The 26,246-nt window shown below is 37.7% G+C and overlaps 4 protein-coding genes across 7 annotated transcripts; all 4 read left to right on the plus strand.

Moving 5' to 3' along the window:
* On the plus strand, positions 2,150–5,043 carry LOC109948425. Of its 2 annotated transcripts, XM_020561326.1 has the most exons (3): positions 2,150–2,741; positions 2,824–2,946; positions 3,864–5,043. In XM_020561326.1, exons 1-2 carry the CDS (start codon positions 2,669–2,671, stop codon positions 2,937–2,939), a joined length of 189 nt encoding a protein of 62 aa, XP_020416915.1. In that variant the 5' UTR covers positions 2,150–2,668; the 3' UTR covers positions 2,940–2,946; positions 3,864–5,043. The 2 variants fall into 2 exon arrangements, with proteins under 2 accessions (XP_020416915.1, XP_020416914.1); XM_020561325.1 differs by lacking the exon at positions 3,864–5,043 and having other exon boundaries at positions 2,364–2,741; positions 2,824–3,263.
* LOC109948603 lies at positions 8,576–14,486 on the plus strand. Its single transcript, XM_020562250.1, has 4 exons — positions 8,576–8,595; positions 9,122–10,874; positions 11,787–13,368; positions 13,873–14,486. The coding sequence occupies exons 1-4, from the start codon at positions 8,576–8,578 to the stop codon at positions 14,484–14,486; spliced, it is 3,969 nt and encodes a 1,322-aa protein (XP_020417839.1).
* Positions 18,436–20,108, plus strand: LOC18779895 (protein DOG1-like 4). 2 transcript variants are annotated; one of them, XR_002271349.1, is made up of 3 exons: positions 18,436–19,149; positions 19,343–19,678; positions 19,777–20,083. XR_002271349.1 is itself a non-coding variant. In XM_007212857.2 (2 exons), exons 1-2 carry the CDS (start codon positions 18,733–18,735, stop codon positions 19,613–19,615), a joined length of 690 nt encoding a protein of 229 aa, XP_007212919.1. In that variant the 5' UTR covers positions 18,436–18,732; the 3' UTR covers positions 19,616–20,108. The 2 variants fall into 2 exon arrangements, 1 of the variants encoding a protein (XP_007212919.1); XM_007212857.2 differs by having other exon boundaries at positions 19,343–20,108.
* Positions 22,424–25,907, plus strand: LOC18779669 (tubby-like F-box protein 7). Of its 2 annotated transcripts, none has more exons than XM_020561584.1 (4): positions 22,424–22,902; positions 23,769–23,856; positions 24,549–24,669; positions 25,082–25,907. In XM_020561584.1, the coding sequence occupies exons 1-4, from the start codon at positions 22,543–22,545 to the stop codon at positions 25,653–25,655; spliced, it is 1,143 nt and encodes a 380-aa protein (XP_020417173.1). In that variant the 5' UTR covers positions 22,424–22,542; the 3' UTR covers positions 25,656–25,907. The 2 variants fall into 2 exon arrangements, with proteins under 2 accessions (XP_020417173.1, XP_020417172.1); XM_020561583.1 differs by having other exon boundaries at positions 22,425–22,902; positions 24,540–24,669.

Raw genomic sequence — 26,246 nt, forward strand, 5'->3', positions numbered from 1 at the left:
AAGATCGCCGCTCTGATACCATGCTAAAATATGAAAACTATGAGAGAATATTTGTTTTTGGGAATTTTCTGTGTATTCTTCTCAGGTCATATTTATAATACAACGAAACCTGAATGGGCAAGTAAATAATAAATTCCTAAATCTATTTGCAGTAGGAAATCAGGAATTAAAGTAAATCAATTACAATTATAATAGGAATTCTTAGTGTGTAAGGAAAGTAAGTCAATATCCACAAGTCACGCCAACACTATTCATATTACACAAATAGCATAACATAAAATTAAAAGGCTTAATTATTTATATGGCCCTCGAAACTAAATTTGAATCTCATTTTGTCATTTGAAACTCAATTTGTCATATTTTATCCTCTGAAACTCAATTCTCCATCTCACTTTGCCCATATTCATTAACTCCATAAAAAAAAAAAAACAAAGCATTGAGTTGTGAAGAACAAAATGTTGAAATTGATAAGACTCAAATCAGATGTAAACATACGTTGATGCCCTATTCATGTTATAAAAATCTTTTCTATTAATTCATATTAGACTATATATAATAACTTCCATTTATAACCCATCAAGAAATCAAGGGTCACAAATTTCAACTTCCCAAAAATAATCAGTGAGAAATCAAAGCAAAAAACACTAAAAAGATGCACATTGGATCAATCAATATGTTAAAGCCAAGATATGGAATCAAAGTCTCCTCCAATTCTCTGCAAATTCTAATTCAAAGTCTCAAAAGATAAGTTTTTTCTGCCATCTTCGGTCTGGCACAACATTTGTAATATAAAAGTATTGTGTTCGGGCCTTTGTGGCACAGGCTGGACATGCATAAGAGCAACTCTACCCATTTGCCCTTACCATGGCAAGGGTGGAGCTAGGGCAGCCACTATTCACGTGAATAGTGGTTGCCCTTGCAAATAGTAATTTGTGTTTCCACCCGTTGCCCTAGCTAAGGGCAATTACTATTCATTTTTTTGTTTTTTCCTCAAATTTTTTAATGAAAATAATTAATTTGGGTAATATTTTCAGATAAGATTTTCGGGTTCCTACGTGTCAAGACTATTCATAATCAGATAAAATTTCCGGATAAGATTTTTGGATTCAAATTTCGGATGAATTTCAAAGTTCAAATTTCAGATAAATTTTTGGGTTCAAATTTCGAATGAATTTGGGTTCAAATTTCAGATAAATTTGGGTTCAAATTTCAGATGAATTTCAAAATTCAAATTTCATACAAATTAGGGTTCAAATTTCGGATGAATTTCAAATTTCAGATAAGATTTTCATTCAATAAAATCAAGCCACGTGGCATGTCTATCTTGCCAAAATTTTCTATAAAACCAGAGTCTCAGCTCGTACCTCTCACACCACATCTTTCTATATTTTCATTTCTCAGAGTTTAGAATTCATACTTCATTCATTCTGAATGGAAGAATTTAGGAGATGCTTGGAGAGGCAAGAGAGAGAAACAAGAGAGAGAAACCGTAGAGCAAATGAAGTCAATGAGTTGCAGAGACAAGTCGATGAACAAAATATTTAAATTGCAATAAATATGAACAAAATATTGATAATGCAAGAAATATGAACAAAATATTTAAAATGCAAGAAATATTAACAAAATATTGAAAATGCAAGCAATATTAACAAATTATATATATTAGGAGATTAAACTTAATAAAACAAAAATTATAAAATACTTACCTCGTTAGTACAATTTTGCCCGCTTCTATAGTTGTCCATCGCTTTTGCTAGGGCATTTCTCCATTTTCCCAACTCTTTATTCAGGATTTTCCACCTACTGGATAACGCCATCTCCGTACGAGTAGACCCCGGAATTTTTTCACAAAATTCGGCATGAATTTTTTTCCACATATGAAAAAATTTCATTTCATTGCCGGACACGGGACAATGACAAATTTGGAGCCAAACCTCACACAAGGAAACATCTTCTATTGTGCTCCAAGCCCCTCCGGTTTCAATAGAAGAAGCCATAAAAATGTGAAATCAAAATGCTAGATGAAAAAGAGAAAAATGTTGTGTAAAAAGAGTGAATAATAGTAGAAGTATAATGAAATGTAAGAGTATTGGTGTTGAAAGTGAAGGGTATTGATAGGTATTTATAGAAAAAAAATATCAGAGTTTTTTAGAATTTTTTAGAATTTTTTACGATTTTTTTTCATATTTTTTTCCCCCAAAAAAACCTCAGCCGTTGGATTAATCCTCAGAAGCAGATCGAAGGCGTTGGAGGCGACACGTGGCAGCGTACCGTTGGCGCTGGCGTCGCGTTGACGTCAGCGCGCGCTGGTTCAAATTTTTTTACAGTTGGCGCGTAAAAAAATTTGAAACGCGCTAGCTGACGTCAGCGTGACGCGAGTGCTGACGTCAGCAACCGCGTTTTGGACCTGGGGCTGGTTTCGCCTTCGGGCTGGCCCGAGTTGGTGGGTCCCACACCACCCCCGGGCCTAGGCGCAACGCTGGAACAAATTTTTTTTTTTTTTCTACCCTCGCCTCGGGCTGGGCTGCATTGGTGGAACAGCTCTAAATAAACACCCGAGTTCGATATGATCCGACCCATTTCAGTTTCTGGACCAAAACGGGTCGTCGTAGTCTTTCTCAGTTCTTAACTTCTCACACAGAAGTCTGTAACAGGAAGAAGAGGAGCAATGAGTGGAGAAGAATTAGCGGGGCCCCCAGCGCCAAAGCTCCTTCGTCTGCTTTATTTTGTCGGCGCTGGCTGTAAGTCATGAATTTTCATTTCAATTTGAAGTCTTCTTCTTCTCCTTTTTTAAATGGTTGGCTGATTTTAAATTCTGGGTAGTTATTTGCACTGTTGGAATCAACAAATGGCGTGAGCTTCAGCGCAAGTCCATTTTACAACAGCGGCAGCAGCAGCAGCAACAGCTCCCTGAAAATGCCGCAAATGTCCTTGAGTGATCTCCAGGTTTTTTATTTGAAAATCTTGCTGTTGTTTTAAGGCAAATTTTCAATTTTTATCATGGAATTTGGCAAGTGAGCTTGGTCTTTGGCTTCATTTTGAGTTTGTATGTGCTGCTTCAGCTGAACTCGTGTTAGACTGAGCTTTGGTAGTTTGGTTGTTAAATTATGTGGAAAATGGTGCAAGATTTCATATCTTTCAATCTGTTTGAATATACGAAATACCTATGTGTGCAAATTGCTTTGGCTTCATTTTGAGTTTGATCAAATTGCTAGTCTGAGTATTCAGTGTACAAATTTGAATGGTAATGGGGATTTTGTCAAGATTTCGATTTTGTATACATTTGTGCTTCTTTTGTGACATTTTCTCTCTAGCTTATAGTTTGATTCGGGCAATATACACCATTCTTGAGGATTTCTCAAGTAGTGAGATTATTGATATTGAGTAAGAAGGTGAGATTATGGGTGTGTGTGTGTGTGTGTGTTTGCGCATGGGCGCAGTGGGGGGTGCTATTGTGAATACCAAAGAGCTTTCTCATCTTAGAATATGTATGTCTATTGAAGCTGTGGATTCTAATCCAAATCGAGGCGAATTTGTCATCTGTGAATAATGCTAGGTAAGAGTTCAGGCAGTCTTTATCTAAGATGCTTTGCATAAGGTGGCTTGGGGTTCCCATAGAAATACCATAGCATGCGTGCTTCTGTTTATTCACTTTGTATAGTCATGCGTTGCACTATTTTATTTGTTGGTTATCAGAACAACTTACTCTTGAAGGTTCAAATTATACGTTAGTGGACCTTGTATTTTTGTAGATGCTACGTTAAACTATCTTCAAGTATATAAGCAAGCATGTTTTTTAAGTTATTAATGAAATTGGAACTTAGTGCCAGTATGATAATAGGCGATATGTATGTGATTTGTAGGGCGGTGAGAGTCAGTAGTTTTCTACTGTTATGTCATGGATTTTGCAGCATGCTCCCTTTCAACTATCCTCGGATGCTTATGCATAATCAATTGGAGGTTCTAACTTCTAACTTCACATAATGTAGCCAAAACCATGAGGCAATCACTTCACTGAGTTCTGCAACCTTCACTTAATGCAGGTGATATGTAATGCTAGTTTTCTTCAAAGTTTTCACTCAGTTTCTAAATAAATCTGTCCAAATGAGTTTCGTGATAACGGAGTTTGCAAAAATTAAGGGATGTCTACAACTGCTTTGAGATAGTTCTGTCAATAGTGATTGTTTGAGTCTGACAGTCTGTTGGGTGCATATAGTTCTCTGTTGCAGCTAGATAGCTGGATGCAGTTTTTTATTTGAAAGCCTTGAGGGACTTTTGGAGCTGAAGCTTTCATGTTTGTTTTTGCCTTGATACATTCTTTTGTCGAACTATATCAACAAAGGTTATTGATTGGGCAGAATCATATCTGAATATGTGGTCAGGATTTAAGATTTGACATTTCAAACTATTTTAAAGAACGTTTCATAGCTTTTAGATCAGCACAGGGAACATCTCTTCAAACCAGAGATTGGGTTCAGCCCTCAACAAATTCTCTAGAAAACCTCCAACCATATATAGGAATACAACAGCGGGTGTGCAAATAATGTCTTTGACTTTGCCACGTGCAAGAGATAAATCGAGGTCAGACGATTGCCATGTTTGGAAAAACAAACAATTGACCAGAGCATGTGCGAGGCTGGGCATCAGAATGTTTTACAGTTTTGCCTGGTGGCTGGCTGCATCAATGAGACAAAACGCCGCAAAGGCAAGTGAACGAGTTCTTATACAAATCTTCCCATGTTTTACAAGCTTCCTGTCAATCATTTTGAAGATGGATTGACACAGAAATCTTTGTTCCCTTTAACATTCTCACTACCCTTTGTCACTGAAAATGTTAAAGGGAACAAAGATTCCTGTGTCAATCCCTCTTCAATTAAGGAAAATACTTGCCTAATTCCCTAGAAGTAAAAACTCCTACTTTCCTGTCAATCATATTTTGATATGTGTGTAAAGATGTTTTGTGTTTTTGATGAGTTATTTTTGTGTAAGTGTCAAACTGTGATCTGTAAAAAACAGGAATGTCTTCTTCTAGAGATGGAGCGAAGCAGTGTCGTAAAATTAATATCTAGATCCTATATAAACACGTAGATTTAACATTGTCAGGGCCCCAATAAGCTTCCTGTCAAGCATTTTCAAGATGGATTGATTCTTTTGACAGAGGAATCTTTGTTCCTTTATGAAATTAACGAAAACAATCATTTCAAGCAAGAAGAGCGTAAGACAAGCTGTACAAAAATTGGAAAGTGCAAAGAAAAAATAGATTGACAAGGAGATTATATACGACCAATGTTAGCTCTTCCACCACCAATAAGAGAGTTGGGGCCGTACAGTCTTCAATTCTGGTATTTGTGCAAGAATATGCACAAGAAAAACCAAATTAAACTTTATTATCAGCATGATAATTATGGCAAACTTCATTATTATTAAAATCAAATGCCACAAATTTACTAATATGTGAGAAGAGTAGACACAAATAAGAAGACATAATTATAAGAACAAATCACATCCGAAAAAGAAGACATAGTTATAAGAACAAGCACTGCCTTATTACATCAGGACACACAAAAGAAAAAAAGAAAAACCAATCTAGCCTCTAAGCCTTCTTTTTATCATGTTGATGCGCACTAATATCATCACATAGAGCTTATGTTGTACGTTATCTATGAATTGAAAAAATGCAGATCTCCAAGTCTTGTTAATAATTAAAGAACCACATACTCCTCGAAATTCTACTATGAACCCCAACGCAGTGAAAATATAAAACCATGGAAGTTGATGACGCCCATTGTCCATGTTGTTCCTGTCATCTTCATCAATGCCCTTATTTGGTCCACACTTATTTGGAAGTAGAGCACCACAAAGTTTTAGGTTCCCCTCAAAGGCCGAAGCGTCAAAGCTTTAGATCTGAGTGCTTATTGGTATTGGTCCTTGGAGATTATTGTACGAGATATTAAATACACTCAAGAAATTAAGGCTCGCCAATGAGGATTGGATTTTTCCAAACAAAAGATTCACGGAGATATCCAAATTCTCTTAGTTCTTGAGTTTGGATATTTGGTCTAGAATGACGTCGGAGAAGTTGTTGGAGTGAAGAATCAACTGGCGAAGAAGCTGCAATTAGCCGATTTCAGTAGGTATATCACCATCTATGTTATTATTAGATAGGTCTATCGATGCTCCAAAGAAAGACAACTTCCTCCATTGAAAACTTGGATTTGTGAGTACGCCCGAAAAGATAGGTAATTCAAATTCATAACTAGTGTTTTCTACTTGAGATGCAATATTAGGTTCATAAACCAACCTTGATAGTCTACAAAGTTGCTTTGGAAATTCACTTGAAATTCGGTTCTATGACAAGTCTAGACAAAGCAGCCTAGGAAGAGTCCCCAACCAACTTGGAATTGGTCTTATGATTTGATTATTACCCAGAGTCAAGATCTCTAGATTCTTGAGCTTTGAAAACTATAAAGGTATTTGACCAGTAAAGTCAGAATCAGCCAAACTCAATAGCCGAAGATTTTGGAATCCGTCAAAATCAGCCATGTCATCATCAGATGGTGAATGTGTGAAGACTTTTGCAACTTCTCAATAACTTTATTGCCCCTGTGAGGTTGGTGAATCGGTTATAACCAAACGAGAGGAAGGACAAGGATTTCAATGAAAGAATCTCAGCTTGTATTTGTTCCTCTAGATGATTTCCACTCAATCCAATGGCTTTTAGGGACCTGATGTTTCTCCGCATCTACAACTACTTTGAGATCATTTTGTGAACGGAGATGGTTTCGCGTCTGAAAGTCTGTTTGGTACATATATGCTGCAGTCATATTGTTCAAAGCAGTTTTTCATTTGAAAGCCTTGAGGGACTTTTGGAGTTGAAGCTTTTATGTTTGTTTTTGCCTAGAAACTTTGGGTCATTCATAGCAAACCTATACCTTTCCTATTTACTTCACTCCACGAATTAAGGGGTTTGGTTAGCCAGCACGGGGAAAATCTCTTCAAATTAGAGATTGGGGGTTGTTACATAAAGGCTTCATTCAATGTAGAACCCTCCAACAATTCTCTGGAAAACCTCCAACCACAAAGATTTATATGAAGTTATGAACATAACAGTGGTTGAGCAAATAATTATTGTCTTGCCATGTGCAAGGGATAAATTGAGGTCAGATGTTTGAAAAACACAAAAACAAAAGCAGTCGACCAGAGCAGGTGCGATATATATGTTCGGCATCAGAATGTTACAGTTTTGCCTGTTGACCTCATCAATGAGACAAACCTCGCCGCAAAGGCAAGTGAACGAGTTCACATACAATCCACAACTATATTTAGAGAATTGAATTATTTTTATATTCTGAGTCGATATTTTTTTTTAACTCAAATCATTCTACTAGAACCTACAATATTGCGTCCGATCGAGACACACCTAACAATTTTCCGAGCCGCCCTTTCGTGCAAAGATTGACATGAAACTTCCTGGAAGGTAGAGAGTCACAATCCATCAACAGTAAACTGGGATTTAGAGATTGGATAATGGCTATAGTTGGTGATCTTGGGGAGTTTTTATTGCCACCATTTTGCTGTGGAACTTATTTCTACATACTTTTTTTTACGAGTGATGTTGAAGAGGGGGAAATCGAATTTAGAACTTTGTGCGCATAAGAAAATGCTCTTAACCAAGTACGTATGTGAAAAATACTTTCACATACTTTTAAATTCATCTATTAACTAGAAGCACGCATTCAGCTTACCCAAAATACTTAATTCATATAGAATGGTTCTACACGAGCTTGATAGATTCATATTTTGCATATATAATCTATCTTTATTTGCATTGTTTTCATGTGAAATTGGTTAGTTTAATGCGTTTGGTGAAGATTTTGTAGGAAATCATACCTAGCAAGGCTTTGGAGCAAATTGTGGGTATCGGCTGGACCCTTGAGAATACTTTCCTATTTTCCCTTTAAAACCCCAAAGCAAATTCCCTCTTTGACTAAGCCGCATGTTACTTCCTTTTGAGAATAGGTCTTAGTTTTTCTAATATTCCTATTTTTCCTTTCCTTCCTAAATAAATATTATCTTCCTTATTTTTGGAGGAGTCCCTTGGCCTATAAATACAAAGCGTTAACCTAATAGCCAGGGCATCTTTTTTCCACCATCGTCTTCTCTACCATATTTTTCCACCAACTTTCATTCAACCAGAGAAATATCAGAGGAAGCCAAGAATTTGCTGCTGCATTATTTGAGGAGCTTTTGAAGGTGTTCCTGTGAAGATTCTGAAGATCAAGTCCATCGGCCAAATTGGTTTTATGACAATAATTCTCTTGTTTATATTTTCTTCTGTCATGAACTAATTTCCCTTGCTAGGGCTACGATGTAGCCTAACCTTGAATACTTAATTTCTATCGTTATATTAATTTCTGATTATTATCTCATGTTGAGTATTTGTTACTGTTCTTAATGATTTAAATATCTAGCTAGTATTTAATTGATGATCCAAGCGGAGACCGAGAGGAGATGTTTGGTGTTTGCTTCTTGTAACAAATACCATGACTTGAATGAGTGCCCGAGAGGGACTACCATGACTCATGCAGTTTTCTTGTAGGTTCTCATAGAACTTAATGGGTTCTTGGTTTTCTAAATCCGTTGCTCGAGAGAGAATGGGTTGTTAATTGAGAATACTTTTGGTTGAGCCCGAGAGGGGATATCGAATGAATTAGGAGAAACCAACTGTCAGCATGGATAGTAATTAGGGTTAATTGGCTATAAGAATTAAGTAGAATTGGTTATGGTGAAGTCGGATGCTCTAGTGTCTCATCATCTTAATTTTCTATTGTTAATTAAATTGTTATTTTTCATAATTGTTTTAGTTTTCTTAAAATTAATCAATCTTCTTAATCAACTGTTCAAATAAACTTATGCATTAATCATAATTGGTAGTTAATAGGAAATTACAGTCTTCGTGGGAACGACACTCTACTTATTTCTATATTACTTGTATGGATTGTGCGCTTGCAATAATTTCACAACAAGTTTTTGGCGCCGCTGCCGGGGACTGTTTTATTTTGTATTAATATCAATATATTTTAATTCTGAGTTTAATTTGAATTTCTTCTTTTTGTTTCAGGTACTTTGATCCGTATATGCACCGTTCTCGTACCCTAGAACTCACACCACTTGACCCAGAAATCGAACGGACGTTTCATAAGCGGAACAAAGGAAACAAAAAGCACACTTTGGTGGAACCACCATCCACACCTATGGCGAAGGAAGCAGAAAGAGCAGTGGGGGAATTTGGCCCCCCAGTGGCAACTCCCTCAGCGATCCGACGTCCTGCTATTGCAGCCAACAATTTTGAGATCAAACCAGCCATGATCACCATGCTGCAAAATTCATCCGTATTTTGTGGTCTACCGAATGAAGATCCCAACATCCATCTTGCAATATTTTTGGAGATTTGTGATACGTCCAAGTTCAATGGGGTAACTGACGATGCGATCCGTTTAAGGCTATTCCCCTTCTCTTTGAAGGATAAAGCCAAGCTTTGGTTACTGTCACAGCCACAAGACTCCATCCGTACTTGGGATGATTTATCTAAGAAATTCCTTGCTAAATTTTTCCCACCAGCAAAAACAGCAAAATTTCGACAAGATATTATGTCATTCGCTCAATATGATAAGGAACCTCTATATGAAGCCTGGGAACGATTCAAAGATTTATTGCGCAAGTGTCCTCACCATGAGCTACCAACCTGGATTCAAGTTCAGACTTTCTACAATGGGTTGAGTCAAACAAGCAGGACACTAGTTGATGCAGCTGCTGGAGGGGCTTTAATGACAAAAACGGCTACCGAAGCATTTGAATTATTGGAGACCATGGCATCCAACAACTACCAATGGCCGAGTGAGAGAATGAATTTGAAACCAGCTGGGGTCTTGGAAGTCAATGCTATGGCTTTGCTAACAGCACAAATTTCTAACCTTACTAAAAAAGTTGATTCTTTAAGTGTTAATGCTATAAACACTAGTACTAATTTTGGTTGTGAACTTTGTGCAGGCCCTCATCCAAGTTCAGAGTGTACCAAAGGGAACCCATTTGCGTCCGCTGAGCAAGTCAATCAGGTTGGAGAATTTAATCGACAAAGGAATAATCCTTATTCCAATACATACAACCCCGGTTGGCGAAACCATCCAAATTTTTCATGGAGCAACACTCATAATGTGCAGAGACCACCACCTGGTTTTCCGGCTCAAGAGAAGAAAATAAATTTGGAAGATGCGCTTACTCAGTTGACTATGTCTACCACCCAATTCATGACTGAAACAAAAACCCAATTTCAGAATCAGCAAGCTTCTATTCAGAATTTGGAAGTGCAAGTTGGCCAATTAGCTAATGTTATAAGTGGAAGAAACCAAGGAGTATTTCCAAGCCAACCTGAAGTTAACCCGAAAAATCAAGAACAAGCAAAGGCAATCACTCTTCGTAAAGGGAAGCAAGTAAATACAGCAGTCGACTTGGAACAAGAAGCATTACAGAAAGAAAAAGAAGCTAAGAAGTCTGCAGCGGAAATGGGGCATGCATCTTCACCACCAATCACCACCACAGAAAAATCCCAAGAAGAAGAAAATTCTATACCAATTCCTTCTCCTCAACTGAAGCCATATGTCCCACAAATCCCTTTTCCGCAGAGGTTGAGAAAAAATAAAGTTGATGGGCAGTTTGCAAAATTCTTGGAGATGTTCAGAAAGTTACAGATCAACATTCCTTTTGCTGAAGCTTTGGAACAAATGCCAAGTTATGCAAAATTCATGAAAGACATTCTCTCCAAGAAGAGGAAATTTGGAGAGCACGAGAAAATCCAACTGACAGAAGAGTGCAGCGCCATCCTACAACGGAAGCTTCCACCAAAACAAAAAGATAGAGGGAGTTTTAAAATTCCATGCACTATTGGAAATAATTTCTTTGAAAGAGCTTTATGTGATTTGGGTTCTAGCATTAACTTACTACCTTTATCTGTTGCTAAAAAGATTGGTATTGGTGAAATTAAACCCACTACTGTTTCTTTGCAGATGGCGGACAGGTCAATCACATACCCAGATGGAATTATAGAAGATGTTCTAGTAAAGGTTGATACACTCATATTTCCGGCGGATTTTCTGGTTTTGGATATGGAAGAAGATTCTGACACGCAGCTAATTTTGGGCCGCCCATTCTTGATTACTTCACGCACTCTGATTGACGTAGAAGAAGGGTTACTAACTTTGAGAGTTGGGAATGAAAAAGCAACATTCAAAGTTTTTGAAGCAATTAAATTTCCAAGAGAAGCGGAGGATTGTTTTCACATGGAATTAATTGATGAAATTGCTTCAGACACATTTAAAAAGGAGAATCCGAGCCATCCATTGGAATCTACATTGGTCCATGTTGCTACCTCCCAAGATGACAACCCCATGGTTGCTGAATATGCCTTATATTTGGATGCATCACAACCATACCATCCAAGGCAAAGGAATCAGTTCGAACCACTAGGAGCAGCACCTCCTAAGGCTGCCCCTTCTGTGATTGCTGCACCCACACTTACTCTGAAGCCATTGCCAACACATTTGAGGTATGCTTATTTGGGAAATTCTGAAACTTTACCAGTTATTATTGCTGCCAATTTGAGTGAAACTGAAGAAGAAAAAGTATTACGGGTTTTGAGAAAATATAAAACTGCAATTGGGTGGACAATCGCTGACATCAAGGGTATTAGCCCTTCTATGTGTATGCATCGAATACTAATGGAAGAGGAGCATAAGCCATCCGTGGAGCATCAACGTCGATTGAATCCCAACATGAAGGAAGTGGTTCGTGCAGAGGTATTAAAATTGCTTGATGCAGGTATTATTTACCCTATATCTGACAGCAGTTGGGTGAGTCCTACACAGGTTGTGCCAAAGAAAGGAGGGATGACTGTAGTAAAAAATGAAAATAATGAGTTAGTTCCAACAAGAACTGTTACAGGATGGAGAGTCTGCATAGATTACAGGAAATTGAATTTTGCAACCAGAAAAGATCACTTCCCGCTGCCTTTTATTGATCAGATGCTAGAAAGACTTGCTGGGCATGCCTATTACTGTTTCCTAGACGGATACTCAGGATATAATCAAATTCCTATCGCGCCTGAAGACCAAGAAAAAACGACCTTCACATGTCCATTTGGAACTTTTGCCTATCGCCGTATGCCTTTTGGGTTATGTAACGCTCCTGCCACTTTTCAACGTTGCATGATGAGCATTTTCTCGGACATGGTGGAGCGATTTATTGAGGTATTTATGGATGATTTCTCTGTTTTCGGTTCATCTTTTGATTCTTGTTTGGATAATTTGGCATTGGTGTTGGCAAGATGTGAAGAAACCAATTTAGTTCTCAATTGGGAAAAATGCCATTTTATGGTACAAGAAGGAATTGTGTTGGGGCATAAAATTTCAGCAAGAGGTATTGAGGTTGACCGTGCAAAAATTGAGACCATAGAAAAGCTGCCACCCCCTTCTACAGTGAAAGGAATTCGAAGCTTCCTGGGACATGCTGGGTTTTATCGTCGATTTATAAAGGATTTCTCAAAAATTACAAAGCCTCTTTGCAAGTTGTTATTGAAGGATTCTGAATTCAACTTTGATTCAGACTGTTTGGAGGCATTTAATTTATTGAAGACAAAACTCACCACTGCACCAGTCATTATGGCACCTGATTGGGAATTACCATTCGAGATTATGTGTGATGCAAGTGATTATGCTATTGGAGCCGTCTTGGGTCAAAGGAAGAATAAATTACTACACGTAATTCACTATGCAAGTCGTACATTGAATGATGCCCAACTGAACTATGCCACTACGGAAAAGGAATTGTTAGCAGTGGTATTCGCATTGGATAAATTTCGTTCTTACCTATTGGGTGCGAAGGTAATTGTGTATACAGATCATGCAGCTTTGAAATTTTTGCTTGCCAAGAAGGAAGCAAAACCAAGACTAATTCGATGGGTTTTATTACTTCAAGAGTTTGATATTGAAATTCGAGATAAAAAAGGGTCTGAGAATGTGGTGGCCGACCACCTCTCTCGGCTAGTCCGTGAGGATGAAGTTATAGAAGATGTTGGGCCTATCCTAGAGACATTCCCGGATGAGCAATTATTTTCCATCTACTCTGAGAAAAAATTCATCACCCCCTGGTATGCAGATTTTGTAAATTACCTAGCTTGTGGTATTCTTCCCCCTAATATGTCTTTTTATCAGAAAAAGAAATTCCTATCATTGGTTAAACATTATTATTGGGATGATCCATATTTGTGGAAGCATGGTCCTGACCAAGTTATACGAAGATGTGTACCTGAGACAGAGATGGCTGACATATTATTGCATTGTCATACTTTGGCATGTGGAGGCCATTATGGTGCATCCAAGACTACAGCCAAGGTTCTACAATCTGGATTTTTCTGGCCTACTTTGTTTAAAGATGCTCAAGACTTTGTTACAAGATGTGACCCTTGCCAACGTACAGGAAATATCTCTAGTCGAAACCAAATGCCCTTGAATAATATTTTGGAGGTGGAATTGTTTGATGTTTGGGGTATTGACTTCATGGGTCCGTTTCCAGCATCATATGGGAATTTGTATATTTTGGTTGCAGTGGATTATGTATCCAAATGGGTCGAAGCAGCTGCCCTACCCACGAATGACGCCAAGGTTGTGGTCAGATTTCTACGAAAGAATATTTTTACAAGATTTGGGGTCCCTCGTGCAATTATTAGTGATGGAGGCACGCATTTTTGCAATCGTCAATTTAATTCCCTTCTTGCAAAATATGGCATCACCCATAAAGTATCTACTCCCTACCATCCGCAAACTAGTGGGCAAGTTGAAGTTTCAAATAGGGAATTGAAGAAAATCTTGGAAAAGACGGTGAGTGCCTCTAGGAAAGATTGGTCATTAAAATTGGATGATGCACTATGGGCTTATAGAACGGCGTTCAAAGCGCCAATTGAGATGTCACCATATAGACTTGTTTTTGGGAAAGCATGCCACCTTCCGGTGGAATTGGAGCATAAAGCGTTTTGGGCTATTAAAACGCTCAATTTTGACATGAGTTCAGCAGGGGAGAAGAGGAAGTTACAATTGAATGAGCTAGAGGAACTTCGAAATGAATCGTATGAGAATGCGAAAATTTACAAGGACCGTACAAAGAAGTGGCATGACAAGCACATCTTGAAGAAGGACTTTTATGTGGGTCAAAGCGTTCTCCTCTACAACTCACGGTTGAAACTTTTTCCTGGGAAACTTCGCTCTCGTTGGTCTGGGCCATTCACGGTGTTAACAGTGTATCCTTATGGGACAGTTGAAATCAAGAATGATCGTGACCGTACAACTTTCAAAGTTAATGGCCATCGACTCAAACCTTATGTGGCAGCTGCATTTCTTGAGGAGGAAACCACTGTCCTCCTCGATGACCCCAAGTAAACGCATCCTAAGGTCGGGCTATTGACTCTAAACTAAGCGCTTGTTGGCAGGCAACCCAACTAGGTACCTTCATTCCTTATCTTTTTAATTTTTATTTGTGTGTTTCCCTCATTCATTTCTTTTACTATTCTTTGTCCTTGCTTCTATTTCCTTTTTAAAACATTGAGGACAATGTTTCGTTTAGGTTTGAGGCGGGTAACATTCGTTTTTAATTTTAACATTTTTTTTATTAGTCGAGTCATGCAAAACATTGGTGTTTATGTTTCGGTAATACTGTTTTAATCTGTGATAGAATTGAAGGTTTGGCCCGCGTTGCCTTCTTCAGTTTTTCGTGCTGAATCCAGCCATATAAGGCTCGTAATTTGCTGACTTTTCGTTTGGAAGTTATAGCTGTTTTTCTGAACAGGGGTCTGGAACTCGAATATTTCTGCGATTATGTACTGTGATCTGTATTTAAAGTCAGTTTTCATCTGTTTTTCTGGTATTTGTCTAAAGAAAAGTTGTGCATTTGTTTGTCTATTTTCTGAGCATATAGGGCTTGTCAAAATCTGTGCAATGCTTTGTGAGATAATTGTTGAAAACTGATCTGAGGTCGAAATTGAAAAGAAGCAGTTTTTCTGATGAAATGTAAATTCTAGTTAAAGCTATTACTTTTTCTTGCTAATAGAGATGCATATGCCATGTTTTGATCATGAATGCTTTACTAACGTGTTGCCATGAAGGGTTATTGCATTATAATCTTTGCACTTCACAATACCACATTCGTAATGTTTTGGTGGACAAGGTTGCTATGCTCGAATGACTATGGAATATTAGTGGAGACTGCATTTGTGAGATAATTGAGCCAAAAGCCATTCTTTGAGAGGGGTTTTATTGTTTCTACTCTTAAACACTCTTCAATTTTTATTTTTATTTTTCTTAATTAGATTGCTCTCATTAGGTTTGTATTAGATACTAAAGAATTTTCTTATTTTTGTAGGTACGTCGCTTCCAAGTTGGATGGACCATAAGAGATGATGTTAGGCTATGCATGTTTTCACCCTCTAAAAGACTTTTCATCCTACCCTTTTGTGTGCATCATTAACTCCTTTGTAACCAAACACTTAGCCCTTCCTTCATCACCCCTACTATCTTTTAACCTATATAACCCGTTTCTAAGCCATACCTTACAGCTTAGGATGTGCCAAAGTGATGAAAATAAGAAGGTTGAGCTCTACACCAAAGAATTGGCGTGTACCGAGGTGTTTGTGCAAAATTGCAAGAAGAAAAAAAAAAGTATAAGAAAAGAGAAGAAAAGGAAATATTTTGCAAATCCAAAGAATAAAAGTTCAAAATCACTCCAAATGGAGTAGAAAATTGCACAATCCCTGGACGCTGAGTGGTATAAAAAGTTCAAAAAGAGCTGGCCGTATATGTGATCGTGAATAATGCTTTGGTATGTCCTAAGTTTTTGTTATTCCTTTCCTTTCTTTCTTAACCCGAACCGAGCCTTTCATTACAACCAAAGTAAAAGACCTAACTGATCTTTTGGGAAATCTTTCTTGGAGGTGAGGTATGTACTCTAATTCTTAGTATTCGATTCTTTTCATGAGACATTATTTTCAAAAATTGCCATTCTTCAAGCTAAGCATATGTGTTAATATTTGATTTCCATTACATAACTTCATACACATATGTGACATTTGAGTGTAAGCCTAGGACTCTGAGAGAAAAATTATAGAGTGATATCCGGTGAGGATTAGAGTCAAGGCGAAATAATTCCATGGCGTTTGAGTGTGGCTGTCTTTAAGCTTTGATGTTATGAGTTTTGGTATTACACATTACACTATGATGCAATTTACTCAAGGTGGCATATCTTTAGTGATGCAAATGTGATTGGCATGCATTGGTTTTTATTAGCCTGTTTAAAGTGGTGTCTTTAGCTCTTTTGTTTTGTAGTAAAACGTTTGTGGGTATCGTGACTGGTAAACCCTCAGGAGACACAACTCCTCCAACTAGGGACACCTAGAGGTTTAACGGCTTGTGGCACATGCTAAGTGCCATCGAGTTTACCTGCGATTCAGTTAGTTTTTGTTTTGTGTTTGTTTTAATTTCTAATTTTGCTCGAGGACTAGCAAAAGATAGGTTTGAGGTAGTTTGATAGATTCATATTTTGCATATATAATCTATCTTTATTTGCATTGTTTTCATGTGAAATTGGTTAGTTTAATGCGTTTGGTGAAGATTTTGTAGGAAATCATACCTAGCAAGGCTTTGGAGCAAATTGTGGGTATCGGCTGGACCCTTGAGAATACTTTCCTATTTTCCCTTTAAAACCCCAAAGCAAATTCCCTCTTTGACTAAGCCGCATGTTACTTCCTTTTGAGAATAGGTCTTAGTTTTTCTAATATTCCTATTTTTCCTTTCCTTCCTAAATAAATATTATCTTCCTTATTTTTGGAGGAGTCCCTTGGCCTATAAATACAAAGCGTTAACCTAATAGCCAGGGCATCTTTTTTCCACCATCGTCTTCTCTACCATATTTTTCCACCAACTTTCATTCAACCAGAGAAATATCAGAGGAAGCCAAGAATTTGCTGCTGCATTATTTGAGGAGCTTTTGAAGGTGTTCCTGTGAAGATTCTGAAGATCAAGTCCATCGGCCAAATTGGTTTTATGACAATAATTCTCTTGTTTATATTTTCTTCTGTCATGAACTAATTTCCCTTGCTAGGGCTACGATGTAGCCTAACCTTGAATACTTAATTTCTATCGTTATATTAATTTCTGATTATTATCTCATGTTGAGTATTTGTTACTGTTCTTAATGATTTAAATATCTAGCTAGTATTTAATTGATGATCCAAGCGGAGACCGAGAGGAGATGTTTGGTGTTTGCTTCTTGTAACAAATACCATGACTTGAATGAGTGCCCGAGAGGGACTACCATGACTCATGCAGTTTTCTTGTAGGTTCTCATAGAACTTAATGGGTTCTTGGTTTTCTAAATCCGTTGCTCGAGAGAGAATGGGTTGTTAATTGAGAATACTTTTGGTTGAGCCCGAGAGGGGATATCGAATGAATTAGGAGAAACCAACTGTCAGCATGGATAGTAATTAGGGTTAATTGGCTATAAGAATTAAGTAGAATTGGTTATGGTGAAGTCGGATGCTCTAGTGTCTCATCATCTTAATTTTCTATTGTTAATTAAATTGTTATTTTTCATAATTGTTTTAGTTTTCTTAAAATTAATCAATCTTCTTAATCAACTGTTCAAATAAACTTATGCATTAATCATAATTGGTAGTTAATAGGAAATTACAGTCTTCGTGGGAACGACACTCTACTTATTTCTATATTACTTGTATGGATTGTGCGCTTGCAATAATTTCACAACCGAGCCCTAAGTTCTCTAATATTATTGCTTGAAGTAAGTAGTCGTATACCAAAACACTTAGTAAAAGAGAGGTTATTTGTATGACTCCCAATCTTGGTGGCAGAAAATATAAACGAACTGATATTATTGTATCATTGTAATTCAAGTGATTAAAAGAATATATTCATGAACATAATCAGGGTACGTAGAGTGCATACCAAATCTATTAACTAAATTTTATTTATCAAATGATGCAGCGGTATTTGATTAATTCAAATGTGATTTTACTTTAAACATATATCGATAGCTGACAAGTAAGGTATCAACATGTATAGTAACTCATCTTTTATCACTTCAATTTAGTACATAAATTTGGTGTGGGTGCCTGGTAGCATATATACTTTGGATATATATTAATTTCTAGCTTAATTTCCTTCTTTGGCTGCTTATCTGTTGGTGGTTATCTATCCTTCCAAGAATAGGTTGTATCTTTTTCCTCACGGAGAAGCAAACCAACCAACCTGAACCTACTGCAAAATTGCCTCACTAATTAGCATGCACAGAAAAAGCAAAACAAACGCATACCCCCACAACATATATTTTCTTGGATTTTAAGTTTTGATTCAAATAAAAGTTGTTTGGCATCTAGTCCAACTGGCACTAAAAATTACAGAGACCGCCGTCTATCAAACAGAAAACATTTCACCATCTTCTTCCACGTAGCCAAGTACGTGCCTCGTTGTCACTCCATCACCAATAACAAAACCTCACGCCCCATACACACATCCAAATTGGCATCAGAACCAAACCCCAAAAAAACCCTTCAAACCCTCTCTCAACCCAGTTTTCCATCCAACGGAAAAAACCAACCACCACCCAAAAGTCCCAACAATGAGCAGCAGCAGCTTCACCAGCTTCTACGAGACTTGGTTCGAGCAGCTCCACAACCTCGTCCACCAGCTCTCCACCTGTCCCAGACCCCCCACCACCCCTGACCACCACCACCACCTCCTACACGTCGTCCAGAAAGTCATGTCCCACTACGACGAGTACTACCGAGTCAAGGCCCTGGCCGCCGAGCGCGACGCCCTGGCCGTCTTCGTCGCCCCGTGGGCCACCACCCTCGAGCGCTCCCTCCACTGGATCGCAGGCTGGCGCCCCACCACCGCCTTCCACCTCGTCTACTCCGAGTCCTCCATCCACTTCGAGGCCCACATCGTCGACATCCTCCGCGGTTTTAGCACCGGAGACCTCGGGGACCTCTCCCCCTCCCAGTTCCGCCGCGTCAGCGAACTCCAATGCGAAACTGTAAGCACACCCTATAAATTAACCACCAACATTAACAACCGCATTCCCTATTTCTATTTATAACTAACGATCAAATTGTTAAGAGAATTTAACTCTGCTGTCATGTGTTGAATTTCTTCTTCCAAAAACTTTATTTGTACTAATCAGCGCGATATTTTTTGTAATTCATTTAATTAATTGCTTTGTTTTCTAGGTGAAAGAGGAGAATGCGATATCGGAGGAGTTGTCGGAGTGGCAAGAGGGGGCGAGTGAGCTGATGGGGGCATGCACGAATCTGGATATGAAGATGGGTCGGCTGGTGACCGTGTTGAAGAAGGCTGATAATCTGAGGCTGAGAACGGTGAGGAAGGTGGTGGAGTTGTTGACACCACAGCAGGCTGTGGAGTTTTTGATTGCTGCTGCTGAGTTGCAGTTTGGGGTCCGTGGCTGGGGAATGAATCAGGACCGTCAACGTGGGAATGTCTGATTTTTCTGGTCATCGTGATTGTGATCGGACGGTGGTTATTGTTCGTTGGCGGATGTCAATTGGGTATGCGTTTGTACTTTGTTTGCAGCTATGCAGGTTGTTTAAAATGTTTCTTTTTGTTTAACAAAATGGATATTGTTGTGTTTCGTATCATCCATCAGCACCGTTGGATAATAAAAGACTCGCACTAGATGCACCGTTGGATCTGTTTAATTGAATGATTCGTACAAGGAAAACAAGATGAAAATGAAACAAAGGAGACAAAAAGCTTCGTCAAAGGGCAAAGTTGATGGCAGTTAAAGTTACATTTCGACGTGTCTTCGTATGAGCGTCCAAGGCCATGCATGCGGACACTTGTATTTTTTGCATGGATGACGTGTCGTGCTGAGGGCACTCTCTGCACTGCCTCTCAATAACAAGAACCACGATTTCACCTCAAAAATAAATAATCATTTTTGTTCTTTTTCACAAGAAAATATTCCAACTTATTTTCCGTTCTATTTTAGTCTAATTTAAATTATGGGAATGTGGATTTAAATTTGTTATATTTTAGTCTAATTTAAATTATGGGAATGTGGATTCGAATTTGATACAGAGTGAGGAGATACGATTTTTGTTAAGTGAGATATTGGAGAAAGCCAAATTAATTATAGCTTCGGCACTTATTAGCTTGTATTCCATCTATTATTTTGGAGTTTAGGATTACTTGTCCATGTGGAGTTGGATATTCTTTCTGTACATTCATTCAGTTTTTAAGGTTGGTATGAGTGGTGGTGTGAGAGTGAGATTTGATAAGCAAGTGATATTGACCATTTTGCTTATGTGTATCGTTAAGAATTTGATGGGTAATTGTTTAATTTTAGGGCATGTTTACGTATCAGTAATGGGTATGGGAGGAAAGGGAATGATTTCCATTCCTGACTTCCCCTGCGTTTACTTGCAATCAGGAATGAAAAAATAAGTGGGCCCCACCTCAAAATCCGTAATCACATTCCCTCAAAACTAGGTATCAGATCGACTAGGGGGGACTAGTCGATACGATTCCCATTCCTGCTTTCTCTTATTAACTTCCAAAAATACCCTTACCACTTTACTATAATTCCAAAATAACTCAAACCCTAAAAAAAATAAAAATACACGCCAGAAGAAGTTCAAACAACTCAAACCCTTAACGTTACAACACAGGTGACTTCTTTTGTGAATTTTATCTCACTTGATCAAAGATTTCTTAGCCAGGTTAGCTTGTCTAGCTTTTGGTTCAGAATAAATTGCTGATAATTTTCTTTGATAACGGATTCCCTCTTACTGATTAATTCAAAACCCCTTTTCCTATAGCTTTTGGTTTTGGGTGAATTTTATATATGTGATGTGGTGAAAATGTGTAGGGCATTTTAGTAATCAAATTAATTTGGATTCTGATTCATGAAAATTAGTAAACAATAACAATGGGAATCAACCCCATTCCTTTACTAATTTCGTATGTTTAGTAAACAGCTTAATGGGAATGATTCTTCCCATACCGATTCAGTAGTTCCCCGATTCCTAAATTATCTGATTCCTTACTTTCTCCATTACTGATACGTAAACATGCCTTAATGTATTCATTTTTAGTGAAGGGTTGAGTGAAATCTTTCCATCCTTCTAAGTATTGTTGAGATACTTCTTTACATGTTGGCAGCAAAATTACAAATGAGAAAAAAGTGCATTTTGTCATACCAAAAAAAAAAAAAAAAATCTTGTATAAAAATTAACATTGATTTTGTTGGTCAATTAGAAATAACTAAAAATATTTTTGACATATTTAGTGATATATTCATTCTTAGCACTAGTAATATAGATAAACTCTACACTATTTAGGGCCAGTTTGATATTGCTGTGCTGTGAAAATAATCGCTGTCAAATTTACTGTTAAAAGTGTTGTTAGTACTTATTTTCGCATAATTAGAAAATAATTGCCACATAATCATTAAATCCAGTGCCTTTTCGAAATTGATTCCTGCATAATCAGAAAATGAAAGCCCCTTATTAGCTGCTTTCCCTTATAGTTTTCTCTCACAACAATTTTTAACAATAAATGATTTTCTTATAGTTTACCAAACGGACTAGGCTTCATTAAATTTTTAAAAAATCACTTATCACTCCAAATAAGCAATGCCAAATGAGCGCTTAATTTCTATAAAAAAAATAAACAAAAAAAAATGACAGCTAACCTTATTTAATTTAATTTTAATTATAAAATTACTTTAATAACTTATTGAGTGTTTTGAATTTTTTTATGAGATTTTGAGATTGGGCTTGTTTTAAGAAATTGATGTCAGTTTTGTAATTTATAAAAAGTTCGAAGCCTCTTTATTATATTTTAAATGGGCTTTGGATGTGTTTCTAAAGTACATTTCATATAGGGCTTTTATATAATTTGAGTCCTTATATTGAGTATAATAGTGAATCTCTCAATAATTTTTTACTAATTTTGTTAAAAAAATTATCAGGGGGTTAAAGTAAAAAAAGAAAAAAAGAATTGGAGACGCGTTCGAGATAACGAGTACAACTTACAAGTAAATAGCTGGTCGTTACTGGTTGGTTACAGTCTTTTGCCGCTTGCGGCTTCAGCTATTCTGTTGAATTGACCCAGTCAAACTCCCACCACCCTTTCATTACACCTCTAATCTCACAATCCCGTCATCCAACACCAATTTACATCTGTCTCTACAACTTCCACGTGTCGCATCCTCACTCCCTTATTGGGCCTCCAACTCTCACCCGTCACAGCCTGTCAATTTACCACAAATCATTTTTTATTTTCTCATATTCATCATCGACCTCTACCACTCTCGCTCCCTCGCTCTTCCTCTCTCCATAAGAGGAAAAAATCTCTTTACCAATGTCTACGAGATCGAAACCCTAACCCTAAGCCCCAATCCCAAGCCATGTCTCTGAGGAAAGCCTTGCTCTCTCGGAAATTCTCCAAATCGTTTAGAGAATTGAAATTTCGAGACGATGATCAGGCGCGTGGTGGAGACCGCCGAGTCGCGCGCGGCGACTCGGCCGAGTTGGACCGAGTCGCGGACTATGCCGACTCGTCGTCATCGTCCTCGTGGTCGACTATGCTGCCGGAGCTCCTCGGCGAGATCATACAGAGAGTAGAGAACAGCGAGGACAAGTGGCCTAACCGCCAAAACGTCGTCGCTTGCGCCTGTGTCTGCAAGCGGTGGAGGGATATTACCAAGCAGATCGCGCGCTCGCCTTCCTACAGTGGCAAAATTACGTTCCCTTCTTGCCTTAAACAGGTATTCCCTTGGCAATATCATCTTCGATTGATTGAATTATTTTTTTAAATAGTATTTAGGTTTTTTTAGTTTGCGATTTGAATAGTCTCCTTAGGAGATCGATCAGGATTGTCTGAAAGTTTGCTAATTTAGTGGAGGATTTTGCTTTCTGCAATTTCACTATTAGAATCTGAAATGATGATAAACTTTTCTTGGATGATGGCAAAATCAAGAGTTGGAAATGGTTTAAAACCTTAAAGGGTCGCAAATTCATAATGGGGCTCTTCTGTGATTGGAGTGAATTTGCGTAACTCAGAAGTTTTTGAGTAAGTTTTGAAGAAGGTGCATGATATAAAAACACACCGAATTTCAACGTTCTATCCCATTTTGGAGCCGTTTTGGTTTCCCATTTCGAATTAGTTTATGACCGTTAAATGAAAATTTGGAATTTAAAAGCACTATATGCACTGGCCACAGAGTTCAAAGAAGTTCGTAAAATTTGATTTCATTGTTTTGTGTGTCTTAAAAACAATACTTTTATGGGTTTCCCTATAAATAAGTTATTTTTGTGTTTTGCAAAACAAAATCTAACCTGTTGATGTTGTGGTTGCAGAAATTATGGATTTTCTGGCAGATTATTGTTATTGTTACTCTTAGATAATGAACGAAGCTTAATCGTAGTCCTTACATATAAAAGAGAATGAACTATCAAGATTATTTGGTTAGCTATGTTTTCAGGCATTTCTTGAAGAGAGATTGAAGTTTTAAAACTAAGTTGCTTCTGGTTTGTCATTGACAATATTGATGTGTTCAGTGATTCATTGAATTTAGTGGTTTGTAATAACTGATTTGCAATTGGTTGTCTTATTTCTTTGTGATTCTTGCAGCCAGGACCATGCGATTTTCCCCATCAATGTCTAATAAAACGAAACAAGAAGACCTCAACATTTTACCTTTATCTTGCATTTACCCCATGTGAGTATGTACATGAGAACAACTTCTGGAATGACTTCCTCCTATATGTCTTCAGAAGCTGTTTTACTCTTACTAATTCAAATTTTGACCTGCAAGTCATTGAAGGCATATTCAAAAGGGGCACTTTCGTGGTCTGAACCTTTAAGTTGACTTTTCATTAACTAAAAAATGGAGACTTTTTGCTGGTGATTAAATTCCTAAGTTGACTTGACTCAGCAAGATCTGTCTAAGACTTTTTGAACAAAACTTTAGTTTCCTGGTCTTACATGATTTTGACTTGAATGTCAGATATCGATTTAGTTTAAACCTTTAATATAACCTATAAGTTTTAAACGGGTATTGCTTGCCTGAAGAAATTATTGAACGGCACTTAGTCAATGCTGAAAGATACTCATTAAATACACTTATAAGTTTGTGAAGTTAAGTTACTGTGTTTTCTTTTTGTCTGAGAAATTTCTCTGATTTTAGATTACTGACATAAACAAATTATTGTTATGGTATTGTGTTGGTTGTGCATAAATTGAGGCTATAGATAAATGTTGCTTCCTTATTAATTCTTGTGTTGTATGTATCGCAGTTGATCTTTTGTTTTATTTGGCACTTTGTGAGTGGTTTGTGACATGCTAATGGTTATTTTGTCTTTTTTGTGCTCTGTGATATTTCTTTTTCTCTCTCCTTCCCAGCATTCACAGATAAGGGAAAGTTTCTTTTAGCAGCACGAAGATATAGGCGTGGCTCTCACACTGAGTATATTATATCGCTTGATGCTGATGACATATCCCAAGGAAGCAATGCTTATGTGGGAAAACTAAGGTAAGGCATTCTTCTTAAGAGAGTTAAGGTGATTGATTATGTGATGTAGTTCCTTCTGATCGTTTTTAGTGGGTAGTAACATATAATGTCTTCTGGTTTAAGGACCTTCATATGTTGAGAACTATATTTTGAACTACATATAAGAGGTTTCAGTCCAGTACCAAGTTAGGTTGATATGATTACAATTTTGAACCAGTTTGACACTGGGTTTTCATTAGTTTGCATTTCAGAGAAATTGGACTGTAAAGGTCAATTGACTTCACGATGAAACCAAAATTTTATGGTCTCAAAATTTGTGCTCTTTTAAACCCCCAACCAGTCATATTTCAAGATCTATTGAATTACAACAACAAATTTCAATGTTAACCCGTTTCTCATCTGCACTCTTATTTAATGCCAAACCCTTTTGCAGCTCGGATTTTCTGGGCACCAATTTTACAATCTATGACAGCCAGCCGCCGCATACTGGTGCAAAGCCTGCTAGCAGCAGGTCTACCCGCCGTTTCGCAAGCAAGCAAATAAGCCCCCAAGTTCCAGCAGGCAACTTTGAAGTTGGGCAGGTCTCTTACAAGTTCAACCTTCTAAAATCAAGAGGTCCAAGGAGGATGGTCTGCCCGCTTAATTGCCCACCATCAGGTGAAACTGCAATTGGTAAACCTTTGGAAAAATCCAAGATGAAGAAACCAGAATCTACCAGTTCTGGCTACACCATCTTGAGGAATAAAGCTCCAAGATGGCATGATCAGTTGCAGTGCTGGTGTTTGAATTTCCATGGTCGGGTCACAGTAGCATCAGTGAAGAACTTTCAACTGGTTGCGACAGTGGACCCAAGCCAGTCAGGGGGGAAAGGAGATGAGGAAACGGTTCTTCAGTTTGGAAAAGTGGGTGATGATACGTTCACGATGGATTATAGGCAGCCCTTGTCAGCCTTCCAGGCATTTGCTATTTGCCTTACCAGCTTTGGCACAAAACTGGCTTGTGAGTAAGATAATTTCTTTTGTTACTTTTATCTTTTATTTAAGAAGCTGGTGCTGGTGCCTTTGGATGTTTCCATTTATGTGCTCCACTCTACATAAAGAGAATTCAATGGTTATGTTTCGATCGGAGGATGCTTATATTGTAAATGTTGCTTTTGTATGATTATGTCATGGGTTGCTGTTGAAATCTTCGGTGGTTCATAATTTTATGTAAATTTTGAAAATAATTGGAAGGATGTGGGTTTGAAGGTTGGTGTCGTAGTTTTGCGGTCACGTCACATGTTTGAATGGCTTTGGAAAAAATAACAAGGAAGATTCTTTTTTCCACTCTTTGGTTAGGGCTTAGAACCAGGTTGGACATATATCAATCCTTTGGATTGACTTTTAATGAAGGGCACTATGACTTACTGATCAAAATTCGAAACGAAAATGAAACAAGAATGAAGAACTCAATCTTTTGTTAAGTAGTCAACTGAGAAATAAAAACCAACTCTGAGCTCAGATCGGCCTGGGGCTGGGGCTGGAGCTGGAGGTCCCAACTTCAACATTTCGGGTTCAGTATTTGTGAGTCTTTGGGATCTGCTAATGTACAAAACAAAT

Source organism: Prunus persica, chromosome G4 (genome assembly GCF_000346465.2).
Source record: "Prunus persica cultivar Lovell chromosome G4, Prunus_persica_NCBIv2, whole genome shotgun sequence".
NCBI classification, from domain to species: domain Eukaryota; kingdom Viridiplantae; phylum Streptophyta; class Magnoliopsida; order Rosales; family Rosaceae; genus Prunus; species Prunus persica.